Genomic DNA, 22,510 nt, shown 5'->3' on the forward strand with positions numbered 1-22,510 from the left:
CACTCCGGGGGCTGGGCTAAAATTGTTAGTGGAGAAAAGACCGATCCAAGCACAGCGAGACAGAAAGGGGCGGGGACATGGAGGGGGGCGGGACCCGAGAGTGGCGGTGAGGTTCTGTGGGTCCACGTAGTGGCCGGCGGCCTGTCCTCCACCCCTCAGAGCCAGAGACAGTGCCACTTCACCTACAGCAAAGGAGGCTTTCAGCAGCATGTCCAAATACCCCCGCACGTCCAGGGACCCGCTGGAACATGTCAGTTCTTGTTGGGAGTCTTCTTGACGGCTCGCCAGAGGAAGGGCCGGGCTGAGGACGTGCAAACCTCGTGGGACGCCAGGGTACCGAGGCGGACCAGAGCAAGAGAATGGGCTGAAGAGGGCCTCATTATTTTGGTGAGAAATTCCATTAATTCATTCTAATGAAGAAAGTCAATCGTTTATTGAGCACCAACTGTGTGCTGGGCACTGTTCTGGATGCTGTATACACAGCAGCCAACAAAAGACACTATCTCTCATGATGTAAACTAGGAGATGTATAGTAATATGCCTATGCTAATATGAAAGTTAGTGTTCACAGGACAGTGCACTGACAGAAATAACAGCTAAGTGGGGCGTGGAAGGTCAGATAGTGGGCTCCATGCTAGGATGGGGTGATCTAGGAAGCCTCTGTGAAAAGGTAATCCTTGATTGTCACTTAAAAAATATCCCTGTGGCTGCTGTGAGGACAGTAGACTGCCAGAGGAATCAGTGAGCAGGGGGAGGCTGCAAGAGACATCGGTGGCTTGGGTAGAGTGGATTCTGGAGGTCAAGGAAAGGTGGGATGTGAGTTTGCTGACAGACTCGACAGAGCTGTGACAGAGGCGTCAAGGGCAACTTCGAGGCCTGAACCACAGGGTGGATGGAAGTTTAATAGCCTTTTCCGAGATGGAGAACGCTTGGGGAAAAGGTGGTCTGATGGGGAATCCTCTTCTGGCCTCATTGAGCTTGGGGGATCTGTGTGACATCTGCCTGGAAAAATCCAAGTGTGGTGTTGGTTGGGAGAAGTCAGGCAAGTGATCTAAACGTAGATGTCAATTATTAGTAGATCAATGGTATTCGTAGCCTTGGGCCTTTGTGAAATGTCCAAGAGTCAAGGCTAGACTGAGAAAAAAAGAAGCCAGGCCCGGGCAGCTTGACCTTCATTGGTCAGAGTGAGAAGGCAGACCCAGCCAGGGACACTGAGAGAGACTAGGGGGAGTGGGTGGGCAGGAGCCAAGCCAGAAAATGGCTTCAGGAGCAAGGCAGTGAGAAGCCCTGGGAGATGAGGCCTGGGAAGGGACTGTGGGGTGCAGCCATGCCGAGGTTCCTGGTGGCCAGTGTAATAGTGGGCATGAGGTAGAGGAAGGTGCCCAGATGGATGTGCCCTTACCAATGTAGCCTTGCGTGTACGTATGGAAGATGAGGGATGCTCAGGACAGGGCCCCAAGGTCCTCCAGGAGACTGGAATGGAGGAGAACCTCCAAGAAATAGGTGGATCCTAAGAGAATGAGAGACTCACACGGGTGCTAAGAGAGGTCCTCTGGGGAGAGGCCCAAGGGGCCCCAACTCCAGAGGGGAGTGGAAGGGAGAGAGGCTGGGAGCACTGAAGGGGGTTGTGCATTGGGTTCAGGAGTGAGGAGGTCTGGTACAGCAAGAGTTGGACCAAGGTGCTGAGAAGTTGGGCAGTGGGAGCAGGCTAAGGGAGCCCCCCTCAGCTAGTCTCCTTTTTTCAGTGAAGTAGGCCAAGGTCATGTTCAAGGTAGAGTAGATGCCATCCAGGTGGAGGCTTGGCAGAAGGCGGGGATCCAGGGCCTCAGACGCCAGGGTGGGCGCCTGACTGTCACGAAGGAGCCAGCTAGGGAGGTTGGGTTTCTTGTCTGCTGGGGAAAGGGTGGTATTCCTTCCTCCAGGCACTTAGCAGGTGCTGGCAAGCCTTCCACTCAGGGTCAAGCTGGGGCTAATAGGAGGGGCTGTCATTGTCAACAGGGGCAGTGACTTGACTGATGATAAGGCAGGCGCCTGGTTTGGGGGTGGAGAAGCACATTCCTGGGAGGCTGGGCGCAGCCAGCTGGGCCAGACATCCAGGGGAGCAACGGTGGGTTCTACTGCAGATTCTCCTTTCTCAGAGCCTGGGGGATTCTCAGATTGAGAAAACGAGGCCTATAGGAGGCAGAATAAGGCCTAGGGTCCAGTCCGGGCTTTTCCTGTTCAGTCTCAGGCCCAGGAGAAGCCATGATGGAGACACCGGGTTCACTTCTCCTCCGATCCTCGAGTTCTGTTAGACATTTATGGAGAGAAGCTCTGAGCACTACACATTTCCAGGGGCCTAAAGACATAGGCAGGCTGTGTGCTAGAAGCTAACATCTATTTAGCTCTCTGCCCAAAGCCCTGATGGCTGGGTGCTCCTCTCCTGTGCTGAGGGCTATAGCAGAAGGCGGGCCTGTGTTCCTTTGTCAAAGTGACAATGGGCCTTGCTCCCAATCCACCTCTCTGGCCTTCTGACCCTGTCTGCTGCTGTGGAACAAGGAGCTCTGGGATCCCCATGTCCGGAGACACCCAGAGTACCCCCAAATACCCTGTCCAGGCTCTCCCAGTGCCTATAGGCCGGACAGCATCCCCCTGAGTGCCCACGAAGCCTGCCTTCCTCTTCACTGGCCTCACACTAGGAGAGACCCTTACCAGCCTGTGACAGTCCTGAAAACTGGGGTCACCCCTGCCCACGTCGAATCTGATGCTCCCACAGAACTCTCCAGTTCTTTCCCTCCACTCCAACACACCTTGTGACCGCCACCACCTCTTATTCAGGCCTCAGCTTCTCGCCTCTGGGACTGCCCTGGATCTTGTTCATTCATTTTCTTCCCTACCAGCCTAGATGTTCTGTTAAAAGAGGAGAGGAAGGGAGGGTGCCCCCTACTCCAGGAAGCCCTCCCTGAAGGGACCAGAGCTCACCTGTTTTCTGTTAGGGCCCCATGCACTTAATTTTTTGTTTTTTACAAGTTTATTTGAGCCGAACTGATGACATATGCTGGGGAGTGAGATCTCAAATGCTCCCCCATGCACTTAATTTTAAAATGTACTTTATTCCAAAGGCAACATGTGCCTGTGATAACAAACCGGAAGAATCAGAAACAAGGTGAATGTTTTTGTGTGCATGTTGGAGACAGCTACATTTTGACAGTACGCGATGGTCTCTTCCTGGCCTTGAGCATCCTCGGTTGGGGGTCTTTCCTCTGGGGCTATAAGCCCAGTGCTTACCTGCTTCCAGCACATGGACCACCTCCCCAAACCATGGTGGGCGGGCCTCTACTGCAGCTCTAGTGAGCTCCTCCCAGAGCAGCTGTGTCCCCACTAGCCCTTCCTGTCTGGGTCATGGGATATTTTTAGCACTGAATCCGGAACCCGCTCTATGGCAGCTGCTCATGGCCAGAGTGCAAGAATAACAACCATCCAGGTGGGCTGTGTCAGGCCTGGGCAGCAGAGGGAGTGACCTGGGCCAGGCCTTCTGAGCCTGGTAGCGGAATCTGGACTTGCAAGGACTTAATGGGTCACTGGGTGGGATGGGCAGGGAGAAGGCTATGCAAGACAGAGACGGAGTAGGCGTTAGCCAGACCTGACAAGAGAATAATCTGTGCAAAGGCCCTGAGTTGGCAGGAGCAAGGAGAAGGAGCTGCGTGAAAAGTGAGGCTGGAGAGGGCTAGGGCCAGGCCAATCTAGGCCACGTGGGATGTGATTTCTGTCCCAAGGGCAGTGGGGAGCCACAGGAGAGTCTTCAGCATGGTGGTGAGGTTAGGATCAGATGGTGGCTCTTTGGAAGAAGTGGACAAGAGTATAAGCAGTGGTCAGAGTGGAGAAGGGTAGAAGCGGCCTGCAGTGGCAGGCACGTGACAGGGAGGGAGTGAATGGGTCAAGGAGGTGGAAGCCATAGACCCTAGTGTGCACTTGGCTGAGGGCTGAGATGGGAGAGGGCCAGATGTGAGAGGGAGACCACCCATTGGTTTGGGACAGGCTGAGTTTGGGGTGCATTGGGGATATGGCCACCTCAGAGAAGCCCTCCCTGGCCACCCCAGCCTAGTCTTCACAGCTCCTTGTTCTCTGTGGCTTTTGTCACACCCACAGAAGCTCTTCAGCGTATTCTTTCTATCCCTGGTGTCTACTACAGTGCTGGGCACGGGCAGGCCTCAGACCTGGACTCCATTACTGGACCTGCAGCTTAGGCTGGTGGTGGGACCTGGCCACTCCCCGCCACACTCCTCCCCACCAGGGTCCTTGTCTGAACAATCCACCTGTAGAGTTTCCTCCAGCTCAAAGGCTGTATCCAGGTCTATGGTGGGTACATCTGAGATTTCTGGGCAGGGACCCCAGCCATGTGACAGTCATGCTGGCCTCCCCCTCCAAAGCCAGTTCCTGCTGTTAACCAGTGATTGCCTGTGAGCAAGAACGGGCTGCGGAAGGACTCTCTCCCCTAGGCCTATGTCCTTGCCTGCCTCCTCCTGATCCAGAGCTCTCACATACCTGTGGCCAGCAACATCCACTGAAGTCTGAAGGGCATGGTGGGAAGGTGACGGGTTCTCTGTTCCCCAGGAGTTCTTTCTCTGACCAGGAAGACTCGGATACTAACATTAAGCCAGGCAGGGAGCTTGACTGGTGAGCGGTCCAAGGTCAAAGAACCACGGGCCCTCTGAGAGGCTGCCAGGCAAGAGGGCTCTTGACAAAGACGGTGATGGAATGGAAAGAGGAGAGGGCATGTTAGACAGGGAGAATGGCTTGCGCAAAGGTGCAGAAGCTGAAATGAACTTGAACTCATGTCTCATGGGTGAGGAAGGGCCACTGTGGAGTGGAGCTGCTCAGAGCCTTGGTTGGAGCCAGTCCCTACAGTGATAACAGCTGCTCAGTGACCTCTCCCGAGACTCTGCACCACAAATTTTGCTAACCTCATTTGAGCCTCTTCACCACCTTACAGAGTAGGTTACTATCACAACTGAGGAAACAGGCTCAGAGAGGTTAAGTAACATACTTGAGTACACACTGCTAAAGAGGTACCAAGACACCAGCGTGCCAGTCCTGGCTTTGCCACTGTGAGGGGTGATAGAAGGGGCCGGTGGGGAGGTAGGGAGCTGCCTTCATCTTATCGTTGGGGCACAGAGGGGATTCACCACAGGGAGTGAGGCGCATCACCCACCTGAGCCCATGGAGAGTGTCACCAACCAAGCAGTACCACGCAGCCTCAGACCTTTCTCCAGCCGCGGTTGGGAGGAAAAGCTTCTCTGCCGTCTCTGGACTCCTGGAGTGTCTCTGACATGAGACTCTCCTTCCCTGATGCTCCCCTGTTGAGCAGCTTGGGCATGTGGCTCCCTGACTGGGACTCAGTTTCACTGTCTCTTACCCTCAGTGGCTGAACGAGATGGTTCCTTCTTGCCGGTCCAGCTTGAGCCTGTGCCTGGCTCTCACGGCCCTCAGCAACTGCCCCTAATTCATACTTCCTGTTGTGGCCACTGCTGGAATGTCAAAACCACTTTGGCCTGTCCCCAGAGCCCCAGAGTGTCTGGCGGGCCTCCCTCTTCCCCACCACAGCTATTTTTGGGCTCAGCACTGTGGGCCGTGTTTTGGGAGAAGCAGATTATTGCTTGGCAGACTCAACCAAATGGCAGGGCCAGGATGAGAGTTTATGGAGACTGTAGAACTTCGAGACACGGCGAAAGACTGTGAGTCTGTGCTGCCTGTCTGCACACCTAGGAGGCTGCATAATGGGGTCTGGGCTGTGTGGCCCTGAGGTACATGTGTGGAACCCAAGGCCATACAGCCCTGCAGTCTTCCTACTCATCACCTGCTGGCCAGATCATCAGGCAATGCTGGTCTGTGGCCTGGCAGGGGCCTGGAGTGACAGGGGCCACCTCTCTGGGATCCCTTGCTCAGGACTGGTGATTCAGAGTTCTGGGCAGATGTATGGAGAGGCTCAGGAAGGCCCAGGGTTCACTCACCTCTCACCTGGCACACACCACTGACATCCTCACCAAGCAGCCCAGGCTCTGCTCACTTACATCTGGGGTGGGTGCTCCCCATGCTAGGTATTTGTGCAGCCACTGGGATAGAAAGCTCATACCTGTGGGCAAGGACAAGAACCCAGGCATCCTTGTCCTCCCCTGGTGATACAACCAGAATTCCTGCCTCCACGTTTTGCTCAAGATGTTTTCCCAGCCCTCACATGCCCTGCAATTTCATGAGGTACTGAGGACCTCTTTAAGAAAACAAATGCAATGCAATATTGTAGATGCAAGACTAGGTGCGAAAGTGAATATTAGCTTAGAATGAGAATGCAAACAAAACAAACGATAAGTTCATAAAAGCGGACAAATATTACCCCAAATCATAAAATCCAGAAAAAATTCCCTCCCTGATCAGAAGCCTGTGGCTGGACTTCCGCTGTGCCCAGGTCAGGCAGGGGTTGGCAAAAGAACCAGCGTGCATTAACCAGGCCCTTGTGTGTCCCCTCTGCACGGCTGAGGAAATTGAGGCTGGGGTGTGGGGAAGGATGGGACAAGGCGTGAAGGTGGACCCAGAAGGGATCCATTGCCTGTTCAGCTCCTTCCCAAGTTGCACCAAGCGGCCCAGCCACAGGGGACTGGCTGCCTTGGTGTCCTCCCCTCTCCTCTAACACGGCCCTGCTGGGAGGGGCCTCCCCTTACGTGGAATGCATGCATCAGCGCTTCAAACTCTGGCTTAACCGCCACCCCCTACACTCACCTCCCACCCTTCCCCTCCAGATGTGGGCGCAGCTGTATTTTTGGAACAGTTAACCACGAGGACATTCTTTCTAATTAAGAAGGTTTCAAGTCTCCTATCCGCAATCAGCCCCATTGTTCAGTCCTCAGATATCAAAGGGTAGTCAGGAGGAGCCGCCTCAGCTGGTTGTAGATTGGGTATTTTTTCTTCCTTTTGAATCATCAAGTTGGAAATATGACCCAAAACTGGAGTGAATGCCAGGTCTGAGATTGGGGGGCAAAGCAGGATTTTGGGTGAAGCCTGCAGGAATTGCCCCAGGGCCTTGCCCTCTGCACCCTGTCCAGGCTGGGAATGTTCAGCCAGGCTGTATAGCTCCCCATGTTCACCCACCCAAAGGTATTGTCTGTCTGAGGCGCTGTCTGAGCCAGTGCCTGCCTTCAGGTTTCCCAGTACAGGGAGGGTCAGCAAGCAAACACGGGTGCCCAAGGGCATAGCACCTGGTGGTGAGCAGGTCGGCTGTTATGATGTCCCTATTTTCTAGGTGATCAAATGGAGGCTTGGAGAGAGGACATAACTGATAGAACTGCAGGAGCCCCTTTGGCGTTGGCTCTAGCCTGCTGTACTTGATGGTGTCTCACTGCCCTCCCTGGCAGCCTCGTGCCCAACGTCAGCAGGCCTCCTGATCTCCCCCCAGATGCCCGTCAGGAGGATCCTGGTGTTGGGCAGAGATGCCAGTCCAAATAGGAGGAATCAGGCTGCAAGGAGAAAGAAACTTTGAACAGCCTTGAACCACATGGAGCAACAGGCTGCTCTCACTCTGTAGCACTTCCTCCAAACTGCAGCTGACAGATGAAGAAACTGAGGCTCAGAGAGGCAGAGAGGCGAGCCCAGAGCAGCTCAGCCTACTGGTGGTCAGGTGCTAGGTACCCCAATTTGCCATAGGGGCCCACCCACCAGTCACCCCAGTGATGGACAGGCCTGCTGCTGAGCTGAGCCTGGAGGAAAAGCCAGGGGCCTTGGGGTCCAGCTTTAGCCCTGGCTCCAGGGTGAAGGCATCTGCCCAGACCCCTGTTCCACTCCTCATGGAGCAGAAGAGGAGGTTCAGTATGGCAGAGGCATGGTATCTCTAGAAGCCAGGCCTCCCAGCTCCTGTCCAAAGCTCCCCACCCCGGTTCCCCACCTCCACCTGGCACTTAACTGGTTGGCTGCACAGAACAGAGGAAGTGAAATCACCCAGGGGTGGATGGAGCAGGGGCCCCTTGGGCTGGGAGACACGGTTCAGGACTCGGGTGCCCAGGGGCTGTAGGGGTAGCCCTCCCATGCGCCTGGGGCAACAATGGCTCAGGCCTCTTTGTTCTCCTGCCACACTGAGCCCTCTGGAGGCAGCAGCACTCAGCTGCACAGAATCCTTCAGAGTCCGGGCTTTGTCGTCCCCTCATGGCTGGAGCGGGTCATGACAGTGTCAGGCAAATGCCGGGAAACCTGCTAGGACCTTGCTAGGGGCCTGGGGAGGGCCGAACGGGACACTGAAGGGTCTAGAGGCCGAATCCCCGGGATGCCCTTCGTGCCGGCCCGGGTCCTCAGGCTCGAGTAACGGCAGAGGTATTTTCTGGAATGGGCCCGGGTCGAGGAGGCAGCCCTGCCGCTTTTGCGGAGGTAAGGGAGAAGGTCCCGCCCGCCCGGGGGTTCGTTGGTGGAGCGGACACGGTGGGCGTCAGCGCCAGCTGCTTTGCTGTATTATTTTTTAGTGTGAGCCACGCTCCTCCCTGCTTCCTGCTGAGTGCCAGGGACAGATCATCGCTGCTCTGGGCCTCGGTTTTCTCATCTGCAGAGTGAGAGAGACTTTAGCTTTAAGGAAGCGTGGGGGCATGGGCTCCCAAGGTGAGGGAGGGGGATCACCACCCACGACTGACCACAGGCCCTGCAGTCCCTGAGCAGCTTGTGGCCGTGGGCAGGTCACCCCACCTCTCCTGCCTGTCACTTCTGCCTTCTCACCCAGGAAACAGACTAGGTGAGAATCAAACCCGGGAAGTCCAGGGCTGGAAGAGTCAGGTGGTGTTCTTTCCATATTCTCCCAACTCATGACTGGTTTGGACATGCTGTTGGGGCTAGGTGGGCGTAGACCCCCATCCTGTAAGGTCTGGTGGCTGGACTTAGAGATCTGATAAAAACCAGCTTTGACTACAGCAGGGTTGTTGCAGGCAGGTTGATGGAGACACATATTTGACCTGTAGAATCTCAAGGACTCCTTTGTAAAGGAGACTGAAGCCATCCATGTGTGGGTTGAGAGAATTAGCAATCAGCACCGAACCCAAAATACAACCATGACTTTCATCTGCCCAAGGGTAAAATCCAGGTTAATGTTTCCTGAGGAGAAAGCTCAAGCTTCCTGGCTTAAGGATAATAATTAACGGCTGGGGAACCCATGCACTAGGGGTGCTAATCCATTCAGGTGTCCTGGTAGCATTTCAGGAAGAACCAAGGGTGGGGTGGGCAACCTGCTATGATCACAGCAGTGGTCCTCGGTGGAGTGCAGCCTGGTGGGGTCCTGGACTCAGAAAGTGAAACCCAGTTCTGAATTTGGTATTTATCATCCCATGCACACCCTCAAGGTTTTACTACATATGCATATATTCCTATCTGATATAAGATATGAGTGTGGTTTTGTATATTTCCAAACTTAATATAAAGGCTTTATAGTCTATGCAGTTTTCTGCATCTTTATTCACACAGCATGATTCACCTGTGTTGATGCCTGAACAGGAACTTGGAACCTGGACCCTCAGGTTAGAAACCTGGTGCTCTGCCAACTGAGCTATCCAAGGTCCCTGATTCACCTGTGTTCACCTCTAGTTCATTGTTTTTCATTGATGAATGGCATTCTAATGTATACCACAATTTATTTCTCCAACATCCTGATGATTAACATTTGGGTTGTTAAAAGTTTTCCGGTAGAAATAATGCTGCATTTGTAGACAGAAGTTGTTGAGCGTGGGATTAAGCATTTCTTCAAGGTAAACCCAAGAGTAGAACTGTGGTAATTGCTGGGTTGCCAGGTATTTGCAACTTTAGTTTACTAGATATGCCCAAATTGCTCTCCAGAGTTGAAGCTTTTAGCTTCACCTTTTTATGGTCTTTTAACACATATTTTTAATTTCAATGATGTTAAATTCTCACAAGAAACCTGTGAAGCTTATCCTTATTTATCCTAAGGTTATAAAAGTATTCTTTATTTTTTTCTAAAGTATTTAAAGTTTGCTTTTCGCAGTAGGTTTGTGTGCACCTGGGTGATTTTATATATGGGGTGAGGTAGAGATTTTCATTTTTTCCCCAGATAATTAATTGTCCCGCCACCATGTATTAGCCCATTCCTTCTCCTCTAATTTTTCAAGGAGGAAAAAAAAAATAGTTGTTTTGAAAAAAAAAAAAAAAAGACTACCTAAATAAAATATTAGCAACTGAAGCCAACAATGGTTTAATAGCAACAATTACAACATTATGAACAAGTTGTGTGTACCCCAAGAATTCAAAGATGCTTTACCATTAGAAACTCTGTTGATGTAATTGAACTCATAAAGTAGAAACCCATATGAAAATCTCAATAAATTCAGGAAAAGCATGCAATTAGCAATTGTTAATATTTTATTTATTGCATTTTGCCTTAAAAAATGGTGTTTTTAGAAATGTTTAAAAGTTCAAAGCAGCAAAATCAAACAAAAATGAAGCACGAGCAATAGAGATACTGCAGTATCCATTCTGGTGTATGTCTATGTATGTCTAGCACAGTCTTTGCTCAGATAAATTCTTAAGGTCACTTTCAGGTCTAAGTTTCTGTGGCTACAAATAGCATTTTTGGCAAGTTTGGTTTCAGTTTGGCCGTTATTCAACTCCTAGATTCCATGCAGGGCCTGAGAAGCCCAAAGAAATAAAAGATAACCCAGTCCACTGGACCCTATGATTCCTCACTTCTGAGCATTACCGGACCTTAGACCCAGCCGGCCTCTCACGCAGTGGATCTCCTAGCATTAACCCAAGACCGGTTCTCTGCATTCAAAGTCGCCTGCTCAGCCAGAACGGGTAGATAAGAGTGCTCCAGAGACTGGTGGGTCTGCCTATCCTCCCTCCTAATTCTGCCCTTCCCCTGGGGAAAAGGTGGAGACACCTGAACTTGGCGAGGGTGGGGATGCCTGTGCAGAATCAAGGGCTCTGGTTTTAGAGAGTGCCTGGGGACGGACCTCCCGGGCCCCGGTGGCAGGCAGGGGCGTCAGATGGGGGTTAAAGGAGGACGGCCAGAAGGGCTGGAAGGGGAGGCGGAGGAGGTTCGATGGGGAGCGAGGTAAGGACCCGCAGAGATTCACGACGCAGGCGGCGGAAGGGGAGGGTACGAAGGACCAGGGCCGGAATTTCCAGTGGGTCTGAAGTGCAGCGATCACAGCCACCGGCTGCTACCTGAGAGGGTGGATGTAAACGGTTGGCCGGGGTGACCTCAAACCAGAGCTCCCTTCAGGTCTGCAGGCATGGCCAATTCAGGAGTGAGCCTCAGTGCTGCAGGAAGAGGAATGGAGGATGAACAGGAGCCGCCCTTACGGCCTCAGACTCAGGTGACCCGCTCGCGCCACCCGCCCTAACCCTAGTGCGCCTTCACGTGTGCCTCGGCCAAACGCTCTGGCTGTAGATAATGTTTTGCGCGAGCCTTATGCTGACCATTTCAGTACCCACTCGGCTTTCACGACCCCTTCGGCTTGGACTTGGAGCTTCTCAAAGACTCACTGCGCATGCGCTTCCTTCTCCCCTCAGATGTACTTTTGGCAAGCGTCCCATTGAAATGACTGCACATCTTCCCCTCAGCGCGCATGCTCTTCCTCCTGCGCCGCTACCGCGGCCACTGCCCCCATGGGGCAAAGCCGGACTGCACAGGCTCCTCTTCCTCAGAATGCTGGAGAAATGTATACATGCTAGATGCCATCCTGCGATCTGGAAAGGTCTGAATTCCGAAACCCGTCCAGCCGTTGCGTTTCAGATGAGGGACTGCGGCCTGGTGTGAACTGCATTAGGCACAGCCACTCTGGAAGGCTTAACGAAGGCACCCTGTTTTCTGTCTCCGTCGCATCATCTGACATACTATATATTTTCTTTGTTCATTTTGTTATTGCCTGTCCCACTACCACCAACCTCCACCCCCCGCCAGAAGGAAAGCTCTGTGAGGTTATGGATTTCGTCTCTTGTCCCCTGCTATTTCCCCAGCTCCTAGAACAGGTTTATTGCTTGCAGTAGAGAGTTAAGCAGTATTTGTTCACTGAATTAATAATCACCGTCATAGCTAATGTCTGAAAGCTTTTCATGACAAGTCATGAGACTAGGCAATCTCCATGCACAATCGCAATGAATTCAATAATTTCCTGCTGTCTTGGAGACCTGCCAGCATCCTTCTCCACATGGGCTCACATGTCATCAGGCACTATGTCTCTTGCTGCTTCCTGCAGATCTGCTATCTTAGTGGAACTCTCATCTCCACACAGGCTGCATGGAGCTTTGACATGATTCCAGTGAAACCAAACCCCTGGATTCTCGCCTGGTTTCCTCCCATGGCTTCTGGCTTGGGAGGAAGTTACACAGGCCTTATAGGAACTGTGGCAGACAGGGTGCCTGTCAGGACCTGTCTCCAGACCTGTGGCAATCAATATCTTTGGCAGAATCCTGCCCTCCCTCCAGAGCCTCATTCTCTGCCTTCTCACACCTGGCACAGTATCTCACCAAATGGTGAATGTCCTTCTGTCTTTTCCCTGGCTATATCTGTCCCCAGCACAGTTCCTGGCTGGGACAGGCACTTGATGTTTGACTGAGGAATGAGTAAATAGTCCTCAAGTTCTGGAAATTCTTCGGAAAATCTTTAGCCAAATATACTTCTGCCATGAAACTTGTATTTAAGTATTGAGAAGATAATAAATTTGACTTGCAGCTTTTTAAATTTGCAGGCCTATTCGCGAGAACAAGAAAGACGGTATGATTTACTGGAAAAAGATCACTAATTTAATTTTCGTATAGTTGATTACATTGTGAATGCCTAGGAAAATATCTGAGTTAAGCAGTTGATTGTTATACCTTCGAAGGAGCGAAGACCTTTCAGCACATATTGCATTTTTAAAAATTTTAATGAGCATGTTATTTTGTAATTAAAATTATACAAGGAAAAATATAAATAAGATTGTGAATTCCTAAAAAAAAATACCAACTAAATGGGCGAGGCATCAGGGCACTGAGTCCTCATGGCTGGATGCCTTGGGGAGTTCTCCCTCCATCTCTAAGGGTGTTGCACTAGGATGAAAAGCTGTCCTTTACTGTACCAGGTGTGTATGGCACACATCAACCTTGGCTGTTCCACAGCCTGGAGGTAGGCATTATCATCTCCAGGTCCAAGTGAGGAAGTGACTCAGTGAGGACAAGGGAATAAGGGCAGAACTAGTTGGGACCCAGGCACTGGCCCCAGCTGCAGCTGCTCCCTCTTGCTCCATGTGCCCCCCCAAACCCCACACATGGCCCCTTTTGTTAGCCTCTCTGCAGAACAGGCTGGAAGGTCAGAGAATGAGGCCCAGCCACTCTGCTGGAGAATATTTCTCCAGGATGAGTCCCTGGGATTTAAGGGCTGCTACCAGGGGCAGAGCTTTGCTCCACGGGCCCCCAGCTCAGGGCATTGTCCTCTAGAACCACAGCAGGCATGCCCAGGGACAGCTTGGCAAGCAGGGCCAGGAACTGCTGTCCATCTCAGAAGAATGCTAGTGGGGTGAGGGGCTTGAGAAGCAGCGGGGTCCTGGACTCAGAGCAGAAGGCTGGGGTTCTTCTCCTACGTGCCAGCCATGTGACCTAGGTAATTCTTTTCCTCTGTGCCTCTATTTCCTCTCATTGCCTGGTTCAAACAGATAGCAATGATGAGATTGGTAGGTTCTGGTCCTGGGAGGGAGGTGGAGGCTGTTATCAATCACTCTGTGTCTCCCCCGTCTCTCCTTAGATTCCAAGCAGGGTCCTGTTTCTGACTATCTGTGCAGCTGGCATTGGAGGGACTTTTCAACTTGGCTACAACCTTTCCATCCTCAATGCCCCGATATTGGTATGTACCCTCTGTGCCCACTGTCATCAGCTGAGTGGACGCTGCTAGGTGAAGGCTGACAACTGCCTGCTGTGGGGTTTCAGGCCAGCATCCACTTGGCGGCACTTTCTCCCATGCATTCACTTCTGCTGGGATGTCTCACAGATCCTGCATGTTCAAATCCAGCTCTGCATCCTTTCCTGAACCCACATTCTTCCTGAGTCCCTGATGTCAGTGGATGACTCCATTGTCCACCCAGTGACTGAGAGTCAGCCTTGACTCAGCCCTCCCTCCCTCAGACACCAGGTCCTTCCTAACTACCTCTAACATCCAGCCATTTCTCCCCATGTCTCTGCCACAACACCTGTTCAGGCCCCATCTCTCCTGTCTGGATTGCTGGTCCAGCCTCCTCACTGGCCTCCCTGCCTTTAGCCTCTCCCCTTCTAGATCCTCTCAAGTTTGATCAAGCCAATTCCTTGCCTAGAAACATTCTATGGCTTACCACTGCCTATTGGAAGGACAGACACATCCACCTGTAGTCCAAGTTCTCCTGGGATCAGAGCCTGTTCATCTGTCTCCCACCTTCATTTCCCCAACTGCACAACAAAGCAGGTTATGCAGTTCCCTGATTACACACAGCCCTTCCTCAAACCCTCCTTCCACTGGGAAGTTCTCTCTGCCCTACCTGCAGAAGCCACTCAAGAACTACCCAAATGCCATCATCCTCCTGAAACCTTCCTTCAACAACCCCTCAGCAGGAAGTCACCTCTCCCTCCCCAGCCCTTGGTGCAGGCTGTCACCACTCAGGTTGTATGTAGGGTGTTTTGGGCCCATCTCATCATCTTGCTGGTTTGCTATTAATGTAGTCTTCTGTGAATCCCCAGCAACTGACGCTGGCCTGGCCCCTGTCAATGTTCAGTGGGGGGCTATGGAAAGAGTGAGTGGTCAAGCCCCAGTGATAGAAGCTGCCTCTATATTGCTTAAGAAGGGCAAGTGTCCTGTCATGTAGCTGGGAAGGATGTGGGGCTGTACTCCTCTGGACCTACAGGGACCTAGTGGGCACCTGTCCTGAGCCAGAGAGAGCCGGCCTAACGCCTAAACCCGCTGCCCCCCTAACATCCTTCCTCACATCCAGCTGGGAAGCCTGAGACCAGCCAGACACTGACATTTCATTTCTAACAAAGGGTAGGTGGGTATCTGGGCCTTTCTCCTGCATAGTCACCCCTAATCATATGTTCTCCATTCACTTCCTGAGTGGCAGTTCTGGGGGGTCGGTTCCAGGTGTGGCTGAGGTGGTGGGCAAGTCATTTTACCTCTCTGGACCCAATTCCCAGTCTTAACAATAACCAGGTTAATTGTGTATCTAACAGATGAGTACTTCCCAGGGCTTTTCACAGTTGGGGTCCCAAGGAAACATACGGCACACTCCAGATAATTCTAGTAGGTTTAGATACCATAGAGGATGGTTTTCAAAGGATCGAGTGGGGCATTGAGAATGCACAAGGCCAGTGGGAGTGTAGTAATAGTAATGCAGACTTAGTAGCACTGGAGTCATTACCACCTCTACCCCCAAAGGGACAAGTGGAAGGCCATGTGACATAGGCCCCCTTGAGAGGAGCAGTGACCTTTGGTTGACTGTTGCAGCCAGCCTCAGGGGACCTCCAGGGAGGGAGGCCGGGGAACAAATGCCCCTCCTGCTTCCCTCTGATGTCCTCTCCTGGCTCTTATGATGCCCTACTGGTGCTCACCAATGGCCAGTTCCAACAGAAAGCCACTTGGCACGGGCCACGCAAGTGGCTTTATGGGCCAAAAGCTGGGGGGACATGGGTGATAGTGGACTCGGAGGGTTAAACAGAGACTGTTTACTAGGCTCTAATACTAGGCTCTAGGATACACTGTGTGTGAAGGAGACCAGTACAGTGCCCTGCACATGGTAAGTGCTCAGGCAAGTTTGTCCTGCCCACAGCAGGGGAGTAGCATTACTCAGGTGACCTGGCGTCTGCTCAGCAGAGACAGAGCCCTGAGGGGGAGAAGACCTATCCTATGGAGGCTGACTGGCATCTCTGTCCACAGCACATTCAGGAATTCACCAATGAGACATGGTGGGCCCGGACTGGCTGGCCCCTGCCCGACCACCTGGTTCTGTTTGTGTGGTCCCTCATTGTGTCTTTATATCCCCTGGGGGGCCTCTTTGGAGCGCTGCTTGCAGGTCCTCTGGCCATCAGGCTGGGAAGGTAAGTGCTTCCTGTGTACCCCTGAATACCCTTCAATGAGGGGTGCCATTGTCTGCAAGCTGAAGAATGTGGGAGAAGGACGATGGCTGGCAGACCCCAGGCTCCTACTCCACCTGTAGTGTTACCCTGAGGGTCATAGTTCCAAGCAGATTTGGTAGAGAGAAGAGTCCTGTGCTGTGAGGGAGGGAGGACTCTAGTTTCTAGTTCCACATCGTATTGTTTGACTGTAAACAAATGTTTTCTTCCTGGGCCTCGTTTCCCCCTTGCATTCAACTGATGCAGTTCTTGGGTTGCAAACAAGACAGACCGATGCTGACTTAATCAAAAATTGTAATAACTGGAAGGATGCTGGAGCAGCCCACAAAATGAAAGGAAGTGCTTGAAGCCAGGCCTTGAGAAGGGCAGGGTGCAAGGTGGTGCTGGAGATCTCAATAGCCAGACCTTTGAACTTTCCTCCTGGGGAGGATGCCTTCAGTGTATCAGCTCCAATCACATTTTATCTCCACTGTTTTCATTCAAGATTTAGAATCCAGGAAGACAGGTTGTTATGGGCCGCCTTGTGTCAGATGCCTACACTTGGGAAGGAAGAGAGATAAGCCATGGCAGGCAGGAAAACAAATGGTTACCACAGTCCACCCCTTTGCTGGCTACCTAGCATGCATAGACACCTTTCTCCCATGTAGTCAGCTGCAAACATGCCCCGCCTCCTATCATTACTCAACCATCCCATCATATATACCAGCATATGTATTTATCTTTTCCTGAGCGAGACCACTTGAAGCATTGTCTTGTCACACCCACTAGGCCTGATATAAAGGGGTATCCTTTTTGAGTGTAGGATTTCCATGTGATAACCATTCTGCTAGCCCTGCAGTTAATCTCTTGATATTCAGCAATCTACACACTTTATGGTAAATTTCACTGCCATCAAGACACTAATAGGAGGAAGAAAGAAGAAAAAGCAGGGGAAAACTAATCAAGGAAAAGAAAAATAGTTGGTGAATTTATTTTAAAGCATATGACACAGAAGGCCCAGAAACACAAGTAGAGGTTCTACTTGTTGGTTCTGGAACCAGACATGGGCCGTCACCTGCATCCTTCCAGGTGACTTTCATCCTCCCGTTTTTCACTCTTGTCTTGGGCTAGCACATCCACTGGTTGAGGCTCTTTGCCCATCGGGGTGACCCAAATCATCTTTCTTGAATGGGCTTGGTGGTCCTGATGGTGTGGGATCTTCAGCAGGTTATTACGCTCTGAGGTCATCTGCTTCTGGATGAAGGGATTCCTGATGCAATAATGAGTTCCATGGGCTCCCATCCTTCCTCTTTCATTGATGCAACTTCCTTTGTTGGATGCAAAATTGCATGGTGTCATATTTGTATATTTATCAGGTGTATCTGTTAGGATATCGTCAACTGCAGATAACAGAAAACTGAGACTCAGTTGGCCAAAACAATAGGAGAGCCTTTGTCTCACACAACAAGTCTGTAGGTGGGTGACTTCAAGGCCAGTTTAGTGCCCAAGATTCACTCCTCTGAGATTTCTTTGGGTGCCAGTTTCACTGAGTGTTGGTTTGATCCCTTGGCTTGTAGCTAGAAAGCTACAGCAATGCCTCACTCAGATGCAACAACACCCAGCAGAAGGGGGATGTCTTCCTGGCTAATGCTTTACACTAGAAAGAAGACTTTTCAGTGAGGTACCATGTTTCATTGCCCAGCACTGGGTCACTAGCATAGAGAATAGGATCACCATCACTAGGTTAGATTATTGGGTTCATTGCTAAACCATAAGGGATAGGGGCATGTTCCCAAACAAACTGAGGCTCTTGCTGCAAAGAAGAAGGAGGTAATAATAGCTGCTGCCCAAATATCTAAAGATACCTGGTGTAGTACCCCTAGATGATAGCACTGGCAAAGCATGAAGGGAAGGAACTGAAGATTCAAATTCAGCACATAAGCCTGTTTCAACGATAACCAATTACTGCCCCGTCTCCATGGCAGGGATCCAGTGGAGTTCATCTTCCACCCAGTAGCTGACTGGAGCCCTGACATGTGTTGCCATTTCTGAAAGTTGAGTTGGCAAGGTGTTTGGTCAGCTTGGTGACAGGAAGCCTTTGTCCTTGATTTTATGTACATTTTCTGTCCTTGCAAACCTACCTGCTTTGTTATGAGCCAAGGGAGTGAGTGCTGGCCTGGCTGAGGAAACAGCTGAATGCCATCACAGAGGTGGCCATTCTGTCCTCCTGATTATGAATAGCCTCCTCTGCAGTGACAAGGGGCTTCTGGTGAGCAGAAACATGACCATGGTGTATGTTCAGGTTTTGGGCCAGTTCTGTGAGATCCATATATTTACCCTTCCCTGCACCTCCTTGAAACCAGTCATCAAATTCTGCTCTAAGACTTTGACTATCCAACCAAACCCTTCAGAAAAGGGACAAAATTTCATGTTCAAGATTCTGTCAAAAAAAAAAAAAAAAAAGATTCTGTCTACAGGAAGGGTTTAACTCCTTCAAAATTGTTTAGAGTTATTTTTGAGTGGGCTTTAATGCCATAGCTTTACCTTTCTGACAACCAATATAGATGCTCAACCATCTGCAAAGTAGGGTCAAGCTTTGTCTTGTTTTGTTTTAAACTAAAGACAAGGCCTGGGTGTGCCTTGAGAGCAGGACGGCAGCATGGTCAAGTAGGCCTGCTGATGTGACCCACTTGTGGGACTCTTTGGGGCCCACGTGGGGCAAGTTTGGTGTTTACCACTTCTGTCTAGTGATGGAGTGCTGTAGGTACACTCAGCCTTAGCACAGGAGTGTCATATGGCACCCAGTTCACAATGGGCACATGGCCATCAGGTGTCCCAGTAGGGTGTTTAGTCACCACCAGGGCCTTGTGACAAGCCAGGAGCATTTTCTTATTCAGAGGATAGCAGTTTGCTGAAATAGAGTAGCTTTACTCCCAAATCCTAGGTCTTGCTTGTGGTTCTCATTTTCGACAACTGCCACAGACACTTTGAACACCATAGACTCTCTTGGGTCTACAGAGTTAAGCAGCAGAACTCTTTGCACCCAGATTGGACCCACTAAGGATACTCCCCTTGCTGAGCTCCACTCAAAACTGCCAGGTTTTCAAATCATCTGGGAATGTGTCTGATCACGACACCGAATGTAGTACATGCAGCCTCCGAAATGAAAAGAAGCCCTCTGAGATGTGCCCATCCTTCTTAGAGGAAGGGCAGCAACTTGTCATCAATTTGTCATGCATTTTGGAGGGAATATGCTGACATATCTTAGTCCATTGGAATTCAGGACCGTCATTAATGTGGCAGCACCCTCATTTTTAAGCTTTCACTCTTTGTCATGCTTGTACCTTACCAAGACATCTAGTGTGTTTGCTGCTTTCTCTTCTCCAGGTCCTTTTAATATCAAGTTATCAAAGTAGTAGGGCCAGCACAATGCCCTGTGGAACAGATTGTGCCCAGAACTGGAGAGTTGCTATATCCTCTAGGCATGTCGGTAAAGATGGAATACTGTCCCTGCCAGGTAAAAGCTAAGTGTTTCTGGTGTCTCTATATTGACGTGCAGCAAAATGCATTCACCAGGTAAATAGCCACAATCAAAGTACTTTGCTAATCTGTACCAGCAAGGAAGCCAGATGAGATGTATTCGTTACAATTGGAGTTACCACTGGATCCAGTTTGTTATAATCTACTGTCCTCCGTTCTCTAGACACAGGAGATATAAGCTTTGGTTCATATTCTATCACCACTGTGCTGTTGACTTTGGGCAGAGCACCTGGCCTCCTCTGGGCTCGAGTTTCCCTGTGAGTTGTGTGTTCTACAGTGAGCTGTCCTGGGTGACCTGCATGACAGCACGTCTGAGCTCAGTATGTGCAGCTGAGAGCCTATTCTTCATTGTAGTGGAGCAGTGGACATTTCTAGTGCCCCCGTCCTGGCTCACAGTCTGTCCCACTGAACTAGGCATGGGCATCCAGCCATTCTGAAGGTTCTGAGAAGCGACTGTAACACATGGAGGAAAATGGGAGGGGACTTTACATGGGTTCCTTGCCTCACTCTGAAAGTCCCTGTTCTTCCTCCCTAGGGCTTTATCGAGTGTGAGAAATCAGATATTAGGCCCTTCATTTTACAAAGGAGTTTAAGGAGAGTAATGCTTAATCTGTAGGGATAAAGCCATAAAACCTAAGTTCTGCCATTTCAAGCTGTGGTACAGGCAGAAAGGAGAGTGATTTGGGGTATGTTGGGGGAGGGGAGTAGGCGTATGCTCCTCAAGGCATACCACAGGTGACCCCAGGTATAATGGCCACGTAGTCACGTAGCTTAGACTCCTTGACACAGTTCACGCACACACACAGGTCTGATCAGGGCCAGCTGGAGTTGCAAAGAGGGGTCCCCAGGGATAGTTCCTCCAGACTAACTCGAGCCTCCCTTGCTCTGTTTCACTTTCCCCAAGGAAGAAGTCCCTCCTGGTGAACAACACATTGGTGGTAGCCGCAGCGATCCTGTTTGGCTTCAGCCGCAGAGCAGGCTCCTTTGAGATGATCATGCTAGGACGGCTGCTCACAGGCATCAGTGCAGGTATGGGGGCAGGATGCCTCTCTTTCCCTACTCATTCATTGATTCCCTTTATGCCTTTCATTCATGTATTCTCTTTATTCACTGATTTACTTTTCATTCATCCCCACCTTTTTTTTTTTGGCAAAATGATTAAATATGTTTTATCTTAAAAGGCTCGTGTAATGAGACATCCGAAGTAGATAAAAAAAAAAAAATGCAGTAGTCGTACAAGAGTGTGAGAACCAACCTCTCCAAACCCGTACTAACAGAAGTCCTGTATTTGAGCAACACTTTAAACCATGAGCTTCCTGGCAGCCAAAGTGTAAAGGCATCTAGGATGAGTTCTCAGATCTTCCCTATAGAGTTAGAATAGCCTGTTAGGGACTCCTTAGTTTTTGGAACTTGTTATACAGTCACATGTCAATGTCTATATTAGTTATCTTATTCCTGTGAAATAAAGTATGCTGAAACTTAGTGGCTTAAAACAGTCAACATTTATTATCTCACAATTTCTGTGGGTCAGGACCTGGCGATGTCTCAGCCGGGTGGTTCTGGCGTGGTGTGTTTCCTAAGGCTGTGATCAAGCTGTCAGCGGGGCTGCTGTCCTTTGAAGGTTTGGCTGAGGGTGGAGGATCTGCTTCTCAGATGGTACTCTCATGTACTGCTGGCAGGAGGCCTCAGCTCCTCAGCCTGCGGGTCTCTCTCTCAACATGGTGGCTGGTTTCCTCCAGAGTAAGTGATCAGGGAGAGAGAAAGAGCACAGGTGTCCGTGCACAAGAAGAAAGTCCCAATGCTTTTTATGTCCTCATCTCAGAAGTCATACACCTTCAGTTCTGCCACAGTCTACTTGTAAGAAGTGAGTCACTAAGACCAGCCCACACTCCAGGGAAAAGGAACTAGGTCGGACTTTGTCCTCATGTCCCAAGGGCCTAGCACAGAAGGGGTCCCTCCCTACATGTTTGTAGGAAGAGCTGGGGTGCCTCTCAGACTTTTTGGCAATCAATGCACACTCCTTCGTCCCAGCTCCCTCCACCCAGTGCTTAGAGAGAGAGGATTTAATGAGAGCTGTTTCTTGATCCCCGGTCAGGGAGTGGGGAGCAGCTCTCCCTGAAGTTTTCCCAGATGGATGATGCACAAATACTGTGGCCTCCTAGCTTTTGCCAGCTGTCACCATCTGGCCTGGGCAGTAGGGGTGCTGCCCAGTTCTGTTTCCCCACTGGCTGCCTAGGTGCCAGATGCCTCCCTAGGGAAGCGGGATGAGGTGAGAAGCTAAAGCAGTAGTGGTCAGTGAAAGTGTTGATGTGAGAGCTGGGACAGCTGGTAGGCCTCTGGACACCACCCTGCCCTTCTCCTCCTAGCTTCCACTCAGAGCCCTGCACACTCATCCTAGGGATGGGGTCTAGAAAGATTCTATGACCATGGTGGGACCATGGTGAGGGAACAGGATGGGAGCTGATCTGAGAAAGACTTCTCTCTCATAAGTACTAGGGGTGGACCTTGAGTCTTGCTGGCCCTACAGCAGGTGAGGAGGGACCCCTCCAAGCGTACAGGGCGAGGGAGCAGCACTCAGTGCCAGGGTCCAGTAGATGAAGTGCCAAGGGGGCAGGGGGCAGGGGGCAGGGGGCAGGCCCGGGCATTGCAGAGGATCCAGCCTGATGACTGACTCTCTCTCCTGTGTACCTGTCCAGGTGTGAGCATGAACATCCAGCCCATGTACCTGGGAGAAAGTGCACCCAAGGAGCTCCGAGGAGCCGTGGCCATGACCTCAGCTGTCTTCGCTGCCCTGGGGATCATGATGGGTCACGTGGTCGGACTAAGGTAAGCCCCCTCCCCCTCAACATGTGCACTAAGTGGTTTGAGGGATGCCAGTAAAAGCCCTTCTTTGCCTAAATTTCTC

At 51.0% G+C, this 22,510-nt stretch overlaps 1 protein-coding gene across 12 annotated transcripts in view; it reads left to right on the forward strand.

The window, feature by feature from the left end:
- Positions 1-247: 247 nt before the first annotated feature.
- Positions 248-22,510, forward strand: part of SLC2A11 (solute carrier family 2 member 11) — a 28,403-nt gene continuing 6,140 nt past the window's right edge. For 3 of the 12 annotated variants that reach the window (XM_039868467.1, XM_039868466.1, XM_039868472.1), the window contains exons 1-8: positions 248-387; positions 10,627-10,809; positions 11,240-11,333; positions 11,530-11,714; positions 13,739-13,837; positions 15,890-16,050; positions 20,510-20,634; positions 22,302-22,431. In XM_039868467.1, coding sequence (XP_039724401.1) covers positions 11,586-11,714; positions 13,739-13,837; positions 15,890-16,050; positions 20,510-20,634; positions 22,302-22,431 — 644 coding nt within the window. In that variant the 5' untranslated portion in view covers positions 248-387; positions 10,627-10,809; positions 11,240-11,333; positions 11,530-11,585. The other 9 variants (XM_039868461.1, XM_039868460.1, XM_039868465.1 and 6 more) reach the window with 9 other exon arrangements.

This window comes from Pteropus medius, unplaced genomic scaffold (genome assembly GCF_902729225.1).
Source record: "Pteropus medius unplaced genomic scaffold, Ma_sr-lr_union100, whole genome shotgun sequence".
NCBI lineage: Eukaryota > Metazoa > Chordata > Mammalia > Chiroptera > Pteropodidae > Pteropus > Pteropus medius.